Source organism: Mizuhopecten yessoensis, unplaced genomic scaffold (genome assembly GCF_002113885.1).
Source record: "Mizuhopecten yessoensis strain PY_sf001 unplaced genomic scaffold, ASM211388v2 scaffold7283, whole genome shotgun sequence".
Taxonomy (NCBI): Eukaryota; Metazoa; Mollusca; class Bivalvia; order Pectinida; family Pectinidae; genus Mizuhopecten; species Mizuhopecten yessoensis.
This window is the reverse complement of record NW_018406970.1, coordinates 2,124,788-2,138,176: the sequence shown is the minus strand read 5'-3', so window position 1 is coordinate 2,138,176 and position 13,389 is coordinate 2,124,788. Positions and strand designations below refer to the sequence as shown.

Sequence of the window (13,389 nt, the reverse complement as noted above, 5' to 3'; positions counted from 1 at the left end):
GCGAAAACACGCTGTTTTCTCTAATGCATTGCCACCATGCATAAATACACAATACCTGTATGTTTTTTTTATTTATGCTTGTATAAGAACATTCAAAACATTAAAAATGTAAATATAAGGAATGAAATTTATTTTTTCAACATTCTTGAGGTCATAACAACATTGGCTTTCTAGACATGAATCGCGTAACCTTAAATGAATAGTAACTTGAGATGTTTATCGAGGAATTTACGCACATAATGATGACAGATTTACCCGCTAACATCCGCCATTTAAAACATCGTTAATATACGGTTTCTTCTATCATGTGACAATTAACTACTTCCTGGTGACAAACTCCACCTCTAATTCTTACTGGCAAGTCAACCACCAATCGCCTGCACTCACGTCACAGACGATTGGGAAAGGAACACCTGCTGTTTTTAACAGTAGACGATTTTTTTAGATTTTTTAAATGTAGAACGACTGCAACTGTATTGTCATTGACGATATCGCGGTACTATAAATTACATGTAACTAGCCCTAATCTGTTTGTACATTGAAGAGAACATACAAAACGCTACATACAGTATCCCTCCCTTAACAGTGAACAATGTCGCCAATAAATAAAGATGTCATGGTTGCCGATACAAGACAAGGTTTGTATTAGAGATTCATAAGAAAGTTTTCATATATAAAGTGTTCACCTATAATTGATATCCACATTAATTGTACAAACCCATCTTTTAATTTTTATCTCTAATTTTTGATTTTATAGCATACTATAATTTCACTAATATTCTTGGGGTTTTAATTTCGTTGATTCTGTCCACGAATTCATAGCTCCGTTAAGTAATTGCAAGTTTTATTTAAAATAATTTGCCGTTTGACTGGGCACTCATAATCTACGAAACTATGTATCCGAGAAAAGGTTGTTTGTCAGGAAACCACGAAATTTAGACCCCGTGAAAATATCTGATTTCATAGAAAAGAGATTTTATTGATTTATTCTTGCTATATCTTGTCAGGGTCGATCACTGTCGACCAGTTAATATATTCACTGATATCAGTGGTTTTAAGTTATTTGATAAAACATCACTATTCCATGTTTGTTTTTACCACCAGACAATATTTATGTACGGTATGGATACTTTTATTGAACATTTTGGACTTAAATAATCCAAGAAACACCTATTACTTCAAGTAAACTGGGGTCGCTATTATAACAAATTCTATAAAATTTCCTATATTGTCAAAACGTGAAAAATCACATAAAAGCATAGGAAACACTCATAAAGATAACATAAAAGTAAGAAGCTTTGATATAAATGATTTAATCGATACGTTATCATTCAAGTCATGAATCACAATACTTTATCATGACTGAACGCTTGTCCAATCAATTTTTCCAAGTTTTTTTATTGTCAATAATTGTTGGGAGAGAGAACATGAGATTAATCCATTAGATTGCTATTTAATAAAATTGATATAATGAATGAATTGATAAATATTATATTATGTAATTGTATGAAATTTAGATGGACACATGGAAGGACTTTTGTGGAACGTTTGGTGTCCTTATTCCATTACGTTCCGCCCATATTCTGGCCTAGCAGGATCGATGAAAGAATAAACCTGCTGTTATCATATGCATGTTGGAAGAGGTGACTAATGTGTGGGCCCCCTGCAGAATCTTGGTTTTTTGTCTGCATCTTCTACTAAGGAACATTGAAGATACCCCTGACATAGGACGTCGAACCCCAAACAAACACAAACATCACATATTCAATCTACCTCTAATGATATCGAACGGGGAAGCGTGCCCACTTAGGTTAAATTTTAAAATACCAAGAAAGCTTTTCTTATATGAACAAATTCAACGATTTGAAAGAAAAATTGGATAATAACCCTGGCAAGTTTATATAAAAGGTCCTTGATTCTATTTTAATACCGGATCAATTTGAAAGTGAGATTAGTTTATATTCATATAACTTTCTAACAAATTAATCTTGTCATTTAATCAAACCAGTCGCCGTAATATTATAAATGAAAAATCACTAAACTTAACTTGTTTAACTCAGACTTTTCGTCTTGTTTAGTCAAGTACACATTTACATTAATGTCATTTATTCGGAAAAATCCATGTACAATGAGACTTTTGGCATTGATTGTAAACACATCAATAAAAAACACAATTCTTTTCAATGTTATAGCACACCTGTCCACAAGCACGTATATATAACTGTAAGGCAACCAACAACACTAATGCATATTTATATGAAAGAATATATTTAGTAAAAATCTCAAACATACCTATACCAAATACGTCGATATTTCTTAACGAAGCAACACCAATGAGGAACATTGAATACAAAAACTCAGGTTTTAACGATGAATATGTTTTCTTAATGCCGTGATGATAGACTGATACTGTCTGCATTTCTCCCAATAATTCCTTTACAGTTCTGCTCCCTTTACCCATTATTCTCGATACTTTTACAAGATTGCTTTATTTTACACAACATTTTCTAGGGTTTTTTTTCCCTTTCATATATCACTATGGATAACGTATGCAGACTAATGTCCCTTTATATACATCTCTATCAATAAAGGTTTACCGAGTTGTCCCCCTTTGCACATCTCCTACGATTTATTATCACTGTGCTTGCTTCAAATAAAAAAAGAGCTTTATATTAACTCATTCAACCCTGATGACACTTTTAAACTCTTTCATTTCAAAGGTTTGAAAAGTTCATAATACAAATTTCAGGGGTGAATGAGTTGTAGTATCAGTAATAACATGTAACATACGACCTCAAAACGCAAATAACACTAGGTGTGATTAAGGATAAAATTAGTTACAACTATTTACAACAAAATCAAAACCGTTGTTGACATACAGGTTAATGATCAAACCAATGAATAAAATATGAACCATATGGATAACAAAACTCGCACCAAACTGCATGAATTCACGATAACCAACTACTACACAAACATATGAAAGTAAAGGTTTAACACTATACATAAGATCACATTGGTGGCATTACGTATCATGTAACTGGGAAAATAGTTCACTACATAGCACCTTGCGATAATAGAACGTCTTTCGGTTAGCACAAGGCTAAAAAAGGCACCAAACCATCACCGACTTGAAGTCTTTACGAGAGGTTCCCGCTGATTCTCTTCCTGCTTAAAAAATAGTTTTAAACTTCCATAAGTACGACCAGTGACTAGTAATCGAATAATGAAAAATAATTTCAGACTTAGTTTAGACTTATTATATTTAGCTTGTTATTAAATACCATGTAACTGCATTTAATCGAACTTAAATCAAATAGCATGAACTCTTTGAATTAGAGGAAATTGAAAGATATGTTTGTTCATGTACATATCGAATGCATACGTCAAGGTAACACCCTCAAACCCTTGATTTTGAAAATGACCGCTTTCTCTGCCACACTAAGAAACCACGTTCAAACCGTTTATCAAATAGTTGAATTGTCATCTGTAGAGATTGATAACGATAAAATATCATTATGTCTGTGTGATATATATCAGTTTTATTTTATTACAGCAGGATTTTGATGTTTAATTCTTTTTAAAATACATAAAATCAGCTGGGAACCTTTCTTTAAATGCTTAAATAATTTGAATAATTCACATTTTATCTGGATGGATCACAAACGGACCTCTATGCACGGCTTCGTTTGTAGAATATAACACTTCAGATGTAGAAGCAGAAATTTGAATAATTTCTCCAAATTATATGTTTATTTATCGGAATCCTAATCAAAACGTCAGCGGAACCATTTAGATATACTCGCGGTTGGAAACGCCTTTGATGTTTTCTTGTTAACTCATTCACCCCTGAATACACATTGTTTGTTTGTTTGTTTGATTTTGTTTAACGTCCTATTAACAGCTAAGGTCATTTAAGGACGGCCTCCCCTGGGTGCAAGATGCATGCGTGTAGTGTATGTGTGTGTATTTTGGGAGGCTGCGATATGTTCGTGTTTGTCTCCTTGTGATAGCGCGAAACTGATGCCGACTTTATAGTGCTACCTCACTGAAACATTCTGCTGAATACACATTTGAACTCTTCAAATTCAAAGGTTGGAATAGTTCTTAATGAAATTTTAGGAGTGAATGACTTAAAGTGGTAGCACTGTATATGTAGCCTGTATTTACATGTTTTTTTGCAGGTACTGTTTTTGATTGGCGATGTGCTTTTATCAAATGATGCACCGACATACTAAATGTTTTAATCAACACATTGATTGTATAATTATGTAAACGTAATGCCGAATCGTTTTCAAAACGCATCATTCACAAAATGATCAATAGTACAAATTACAATAATCGAATATTTACATAACACAGAAATGTGTGAGAAACTAATTTGTGGTTTGACCACCTACATACTGTTTTACTGATTCAAATCACTTTATTTTCACGCAAACTGTGCATGCACATTTCATGCCCGAACCGCAACATTCTTGACACTCTAGGGGTTACGTTCACTATCGCTTTCTGCACCCCTCATAGCAAAATTGAAGGCACAAAGGTAGCTGTTTGATTGGTCTCAAGTTAAAAAGATCCTGACCAATCAACAGGCTGATACCTGTCCTTTGAAGATTACAGAAAGGGCGACACCCGACTTCAAATTTAATTTTTACCGTTACACGACCGCTAGATTCTTTTGATGTTCATCAAAGGATCGAGCTAGTCCTATAGTCTCTTCTACAAGGTGGCACACACTGAGCCTTCAATTTTGCTATGACATTTCAAAGGGGTGCAGAGAGCGTAAATGAGCGCAACCCCTGGATTATCGAAGATGGAACCGCAATTGAGATAAAGCTTTTTAAAAATATGAGTAATAATTCTTTCTGGAAATGTTATTAACGAAATATTTGAATTCGCAAAATCGAATTAACACGAAAATAGTTCTCCCGAAAAAAAGTGATTTGCAGTATACACGTGCACATGCACAAAATAAAGTCAACCAATATATACAATATCAAAGGAAAATATACATCAATACAAATATATATATTTAACGAGGTGTCAAGTTTCAAAGCCAACTGGTACTACAGGACAGTTATAATACGCATGCGTACCTACGTAAAAATCGGCCCTTTTGACATTCATGTAAGGAACATATGACTATGCTTCACATAATGATCGAATGCATCAATTTTTGACACACTCAGGACAAGTACTTATAATTATATTTTGCTGTACAATTTATATATCAAGATCATATCTACGTGAAATTCGTTTAAACCATAAAGTCTGAAATTTCAAAATACTTGTTAAAATACTATCTGGCCAATTTGCTGTGCATGCAGAATTTAATCTTTTAATAGTACGTTTCGTTTTGTGTGGTAAGTTTTGTGAGTGTCACTTTTATAATTTTGCCCTTGCTAGCAATTCTGTAGATCTATGAGAATGTTTCGCCACGGCGTGTTCTTTCCACCTGCTCTTTTTGTGATAAGATACCGGACCTCGAAATGACATATTTCCTAATTAAGTGACATATTTGTACATATATATATATATATACATACAATGTACATGGGCGTCTAGAATCGCCTTTAAATAATGTACATACTGTTCAAAATATTCGATTAAGTATCAGTATTCGCCATACATCTATATCAACAAATAAGTATACATTCACATTTTTAATCTAAAAAAATAAACTTCCGGATATTCTTGTCCGTACTCTATTCTAATTATTATTATATTACAATCTAGTTCTGATTTTCGGTAAGAGTCACGATGGTGAACAAATTTGTAGCTTAACAAAATAACCAGAAGGTTTCGAAACCTGACAACACATTACATAGATAGATTATAAATAATGATTTCCATTTAATATAATTACTTGCGTGATAAATTATTGTCAAGATAATATATACCAAACTTTAAAAAAAAGAAGATATATCAAACTTTTGATTATGATTGCCTATGAACCAGCATAGGGTTTATATAATGTATACATACATATATGATCACAGTCACAAATCAGGAAATTCTGTTACAAATATTATATATAAAACGTATGAATACTGTTCCACAAATGAAGGATACACATATATGTATGGCATGTTTACCTCTGTAATTACATCACATATACTACACATATTCAATTATCGCCTCCATATCAATATTCCATGTATTTTAGTGGTGATATATATATATAACGGCCAGATCTTAGGTCGAGATACCATACACCTTTAAAAACATGATATACATAACTTCTGTATCATCAGTTAAATTTGTTTGGTCATTCATTTCAGAAATTCAATAATAATGAATTTGCTTCAAATGTTTTAAGGTTTTGGATAGAAATATAGCACTTTAACTCACTGCGGACTGTTCTTGTAATGTGCAGTCATTTGCTATGTTTGCCTACATGTTTGATATTATATATATATGTATATCATTGTCGTCCTCTAAGAAAACGTTTTCAATTTTTGGTAAGATGTACTTACATAATTCGTGTTAAGTCGTTATGTTTAAAAACACTGTTCCGCAAAACTATTTTTGTGAGGATGAAATATTATTATAAGTATTTCCAACTTGCAACCTAAAGAATCGCCTTAATTATTTAAAATGTTAAGATTTAATACTAAAATCCTAGACCGGATTATTGTCTTGTAGATACAAGAGACAGACAAACACAAACAAACACACGTATATAGTACTGTATGGTTCCTGTTTTAGTAACAACGTTACATTTTATCATCACTATAATAACTACGATGCATTTTCTTTTATGTTGTTGCTCATAGCAACTGCACCTCAATAATCACAATGTAACAACCCTGTTGTTGCTATGAGTAACCATAACAACCGTCATTCATCCTATCCTTTGTACAACCTGATAATCATAACAAGAAATGCAAATCGTTAATAATAGCACAAAGTATCTATAACAACCATTATGTATCATACCTGTTTTAAGAACGCATTCGCTGTAACAACAGTCACACGCGCCTTTAGTGACGTTACGTACATAAATAATACGTAGTTACCATAACAACCATCACGTGGGTATTTGCCATGTTTAGTAGCACAAATATGCCTAACAATATCAAACATTACTCCTAACATGCGGATAGGCTTGACATCATATTCGTTGAAAGGTTTTTTTTTGCAAATTTTCATTCAGCACTGATGCATACATATACGTCTTAATACATTTAAGGTTATTTAAAGTGTGGTACGAACACTATTTGCTAATGACGAAAATGTCTTTTTCTCCCCTTCCGGTTCATCTTCAGCCTCGCACTCACTGATGACGTCATCCGTTGCACGAGATCTCCGTAGTTCTTTGGCTATCATTTTCACTTGTTCGCCAATTTTACTAACTTGATGTGCCAAATCGCCATGTGCAGAATCTCGAAGCTCGAGGTTGTTTAATATTTCATACCGGAAACTTGAAATATCCTGCTTAATTTCTTCGAAGTCATCTACAAAAGTATACAGCTATTACTACATGATCAATATGAATCATATCAGTTGACAGTATGGCCTTTATTCAAAAAGCATCTCAAGTTACACAATGATGGGTCTTATTTCGGCTTAAAACACGGTAATGATTATTAACAGAAAAATTGTTGAAAATTCTTAATGTATTAATATAATATTATATGAAGTATGCATAAAATACACATGATAATACATATAGTTTTCATTCAAGATGTATAGAAAAGGTAAATAGGCATTATACATGCGTACAATACAACCTCATTAACAGTTTTTTCTTCGTACAGGTTTATCATTAAATACGCGTACAATACCATGTAAATCCCTTAAAATGTACGTACTTTATCACCTGATCACCGGTAAATATGTGAACATATACGAAACCACGTGATCAAACATCGTTAAATGTCCGTACGACACATGATAACCAGTTTATCTGTTTATCTATTCAATACCACAGACAAAAACTTTAAATACCACGTGATTATCACCTAACCTGCGCACAACATCACGTGGACGTCGACTTACCCTCTGTCACTTCCGCCTCCCTTTGCTTCTCAAATATGTACCTCTGAATAATCGTCTGCATCACTCTCTGCAAATAACATTATCATTTCCTATTATTTTTATGTCAGTTAAAAAATAATTATAGTCATAACGTGACTACCTTATTGTTCAATTAAACCCACACATTTCATATATTTTGCCTTAGGCCGTGAGTCGTATACGTTTGACGCATTGCATCATGCATTTGGTTACAATATGTTCAATGTGTAATGAAAGATTGCAATTCATTTCGATTAAATTAATTGTTTGGTTATATTAATCAGAAATATTTGATCAAATTCGAGAAAGATTCTAAAACATTCTGAAAAAACACCAAAACATCACCAACTCTTTCTGCAATTGTTCTGTAAGCATTTTTTTAAATTTTAATTTATCATTGTGAAAGAAAACTTCTTTGATCGAAATATTATGACAGTATTATCAAATACCTTGAATGAGACAGAAAACAAATCTTTACAACGAACAACATTAGGCTGCAAAGTTATAAACCATAAGTTGTACAACAAATGACCTAGAGTCGTATATTTTAGCACGAGAACTGGTCCCATATAATGAATAAACAGGCAAATAACCCTTGCTTACAAGTGTCTTCATCGGAACAGCTAAATGCACCTGAGTGTTAAACTGATTTGTGACAGCATTGATATATTTCATCATTGTATTACCATTATATATTACGTGACTAGTACATGTACCTCACACACGATAGCAGAAACACTCAGCTTGTCTGATAGATACATTAAATAAAAGGTATGTTACATGTTTATATGCAAGACCACACACTTGTGTTTTTCTAAGTAATCAGAAAGCACGAGTTTATTGCGCGGACGAATATCTACGTCCGCGCAATAAATGAGTTCTTTCTGATACGTTAGAAAAACACAAGTGTGTGGTCTTGCTTTTATCACATATTTGGTAGAGATCGATACAAAGATTTATAAACTTTAATATTTTTTGCAAATACCGGGAACTTTTCAGTTCGCCATGACAAGGGATTCCCATAAAAAGTAGTTCCGGCTAGTATGTAAATACAACATTCCGTATTGCACATGTGCAATAAAGAACGTTGTATTTCATGGTCTTAAAATTGCTTGTATTACTATAGCAAGATTCAACAGGTTTGTGATAAATTCATATACTGAGTATAATCACAATAATAATTATAGAGCTGAAGTTACATCATATTAATATTATTTGGTTTATGACTGTGAAAAAAATCAAACAGCTCTATTACTTGTTTATGATTTTGTTCTGTCAATGTAAGTGAATTTCAATGAAACATTCCTAAATATGGAACCGTTGTTACTAGAACCTTGTTGCTAACTGCCCTACAGCATCACACAGTGTTGTTAATTTAAGGTTATCAAACGGTATTGTTACTGTTACTGTTACTGTTTTTTCTCGCTCTATCTATTTGAACAATTCTGTTTCATGATTAAAACTTAGCAGTCCAATTAATGGATATTGTCAACACCTCACAACAGTTGATTTCTCAAGGCCAATACATGCATCATAGCAGAAAATACAAATTACTGATTTGAAACCCTTTCTGATAGATCACATAATCAAAAATGGATAAATTAAAAAAACATATATCATCATTTTTAGTTGTACGAAATGTCCAAAAGAAATCCAACCACGGACCTGGTAGTCCTTTTTCTTCCTTCCGTCTTGTCCCGTTGTGCTGCCCAAACTTTTCCGTCTGTCCATGTCTTCCGGCCGCAGGTTTGTCTCGCTTATGTCAATGGCCGTAGCCTCTATTGGACTGCCGTTGCCCTAGGAACACGAAATGAAATAAGCGAGAACAAGGTGTCATGGTATGATAAGAAAGATGGTCAAATAAGATCAAATTGAATTTTAGTTACATAGAATAAGCAGATTTTTTTTCTCCAATATATATTTCTAGTGATTTATTTACGCTACAAGTGGTTATCCTAGTTAGGCCTAGGTGCTTCCTTATTTCAAAGTTCTAGTGATTTCTTTACATAACAAGTGGTTATCCTAGTTAGGCATAAGTGCTTCCTTATTTCGAAGTTCTAGTGATTTATTTACGTTACAAGTGGTAAAACTAGTTAGGCCTAAGTGCTTCCTTATTTCGAAGTTCGTGTGATATTTTTACGTAACAATTGGAAAACCTCGTTAGGCCTAAGTGCTTCCTTATTTCGAAGTTCGTGTGATTTAGTGATTTATTTACGTAACAAGTGGTTAACCTAGTCAGGCCTAAGTGCTTCCTTATTTCGAAGTTCGTGTGATTTATTTACGTAACAAATGGTTAACCTAGTTAGGCCTAAGTGCTTCCTTATTTCGAAGTTCGTGTGATATTTTTACGTAACAATTGGGAAAACCTCGTTAGGCCTAAGTGCTTCCTTATTTCGAAGTTCGTGTGATTTATTTACGTAACAAATGGTTATCCTAGTTAGGCCTAAGTGCTTCCTTATTTCAAAGTTCTAGTGATTTATTTACGTAACAAGTGGTTAACGTAGTTAGGCCTAATTCCTTCTTTATGTAACATGGTAATCCTAGTTAGACATACTTGCTTCCTTATTTAGTAGTTCTAGTGACTTCTTTATATGGTTCACGTGGAACTCTAGTTTAGGAATCAGTTATCAGTTGTAGCTCAACGTTGTAAATTTGTGACGTCATAAAATGTATTCTATCCTCATTTCCCTTTAACTGCATTCTACCTGTGTTTTAAGAACTAAAGTAAGTCTTTGTACCTCGGGTAAATGTACCACTAACAAATAAAACCTGTACAAAATAGTCAGAGCAGTATGCTGTAGTTAAATGTGTTATTTTCCTCTTTCCACAAACTTAATTTGAAATAAATGCTTCGTGTTTCCAGTGATTATTTTAAGTAAGTTTAGTAACTGCTATTTTGCTCATTTTTAAGGATACTGAATAAAGGATTTCAATGCACGCCCTAGTTATTAAAAAACCACAAATCAGCTTTTACATGATTTAATATTCTGTTATAATAGTCATGGAGATATTGTTTTAATCCGAACTAAAACATGTATTTTACCATTCCACCATTTTGATCTGGGTTTCTGTTTTTTTCGTCGTCGTCATCATCATCATCAGAATCGCTCTCGTCGTCCTCTGACTTCCGGCAGCACGATTCGATGATATACTCTATGAAATCACGTGGTACGGCCAAGACATTTAGGGGGACTGGCAGTGCTGAACCAGTCCCGATGTAGTCCATGTACAGTGTGCTTCTAGCAAACTTCCACTCCGAGTCAGAGTCTCGCTGTAATGTTACACAGAATGTGTTTTAGCGCAGTATATATCATTTAAAGTTGATTGTAAAGTCAAATAAAACAAGTACCACTACAAAAGTCCCTCAAACTGCCCCCATAGTCGCAAAGATGCATCAGAAAAGGATCGCAGAGCCATAATACACCTACATACTAAATACCACCGTATGGTTCTGTGTATTATTACCTTAATGTACCGTTTCAACTTAAACAATGAACAAGACGGTCAATACGGTCATGAAGACAGTGAACAAAAACAAAAGCCTAAACAAAACATAACATACTTGCGAAGAGCACCATTGACATTCGATCTTACCGTAATATTTTCGAAGGACCTGGACATCATGGCGATAAGCATGTTGAGGAGAACGATGACCATGGCGATGTTGTACATGCCATATATAATGTAGCCGATGTCTTCTGTCAGATGATTGTCGTACTCCCCCAATGTCACAACGTCCGTATCACCGCGGCCAAATACTGACCAGAACACCGTCCGGAACGTAGCCATCACACTACAAGTTAAAGTGGTCACTTGATTAAATGATATGGTTTGGTTTGGTTTTATATTGTTTAACGTCCTATTGACAGATAAGGCCATTTAAGGACTTGCCTCCATGGGTGTTGCGTAAGCTTGTATGTGTGTATGTGTGCCGGAGACAAAGTATTTTGATGTACTTGCCCTCTTTGTGATAGCGCGGATCTGATGCCGACTTTATTGTGCTATTTCATTGAAATACCATGCCGAGGCACCCAGCAAAGCATTCCGCCTGGTCACATTATACTGACAACGGGTGAACCAGTTGTTGTCATTACCCTATGCTGAACCGTTAATCAAGGACAAAACCTACAATTTTTAAGGACTTTGGTATGTCCCGGCCTGAGGACTGAACCCATTGCCTTCCTGATGAAATGATATGGAACTATGTACTTTTGGCATATTTGTATGTGTGATCCTTGTTTGATAATGGTGTACAGTAAAATCATTGCTATATTGCCTCCTTTTGTTCAGAGAAAGTTTGTAATTGATAAAGGGTGCTGGCAGAAAATTGAGGGAACTGTATAAAAAGATTCTAAAGGAAAATGAAAATATGTTGGCAGTAAAGCAAGATGACAAACGAAACGAGGGGCATTCTATCGAGGTTTATCTGTAAACGGTCATCATCATTATTAAAATAAAGTATACGGCAAACCTAATTTATTTGCGCGCTTATATCATAGTACGAAAAAGTATATATCTGATCTATTAACGCTAGCACCAATAAGCGCACCGACTCTCTTTTTCAGTGAATGTAACTAGGAAACATGTTTGTATCATTTAGCACTGTGCATGTGTTAGCAGACCATAGTGACGTTCTTTCTAATAAAGTCATTATTTACATTTTATTGTGTTTGCACACAAGTGAATTAAATACAGCTTGATATTAACGATCATATCGTTATATTTGTTTGTTTGTTTGTTTTGGGTTTCACGTCCTCGCAGCATATAAAGACGGGTGCCTAGTAAGATGCTGTCGAAAATAAAAGAAGAGACGCCTGAAAAGAAAAGATGTATATTCAAAGTATTGCAAATGGGTAAGCAGATCAATTTTAGTTTCAGTTGAAGACACAGACCAAATCCCCTCACTCTGCAGGGGGTCCACTTTAGTCGTCTCGTACGATAATGATATACAATGGTATACAGCAAGTCTGTTCTTGATCCGAATATGCAGGGGTCATGTCGATATAAACGCAACAGTCAAATCACAGGTACATGCATGATAGACATGCATGATCACACTTACTCTCCAAAGTGTTTCTCAGCGGAGAAGGTAAACCCGTGATCTGTCACCTCGATTTCTTCGTGTACGCTGTAGTACCAAAACAGATTGAACAGGCCCACCATAAATGCCCCAAGAACCAACATGAACAGTGCCAAGAATTTGAGGATGTCCTACAAATAAATTGAACAACAGGATAAGTAGGCTCTAGAACTTATTCTGCAAATGAAATATAAACAAAACACAAGATTGGACAAGTTACATACAAATTGTTGGTCTTGCAAACATTTGAATAGTTTCACGCTGTTCTACAACCAACTCAAATCCGG

The 13,389-nt window shown here is 34.3% G+C and overlaps 1 protein-coding gene across 3 annotated transcripts in view; it reads right to left on the bottom strand.

Annotated features, from left to right (window-relative positions):
• Positions 1 to 5,259: 5,259 nt before the first annotated feature.
• LOC110453393 (short transient receptor potential channel 3-like) overlaps positions 5,260 to 13,389 on the bottom strand; it is a 69,288-nt gene continuing 61,158 nt past the window's right edge. For all 3 annotated transcript variants that reach the window (XM_021502321.1, XM_021502319.1, XM_021502320.1), the window contains 6 exons: positions 13,085 to 13,233; positions 11,617 to 11,815; positions 11,066 to 11,293; positions 9,688 to 9,819; positions 8,005 to 8,071; positions 5,260 to 7,460 (listed from right to left, as the gene is read on the bottom strand). In XM_021502321.1, coding sequence (XP_021357996.1) covers positions 7,201 to 7,460; positions 8,005 to 8,071; positions 9,688 to 9,819; positions 11,066 to 11,293; positions 11,617 to 11,815; positions 13,085 to 13,233 — 1,035 coding nt within the window. In that variant the 3' untranslated portion in view covers positions 5,260 to 7,200. The remainder of the gene's footprint in view (positions 7,461 to 8,004; positions 8,072 to 9,687; positions 9,820 to 11,065; positions 11,294 to 11,616; positions 11,816 to 13,084; positions 13,234 to 13,389) is intronic.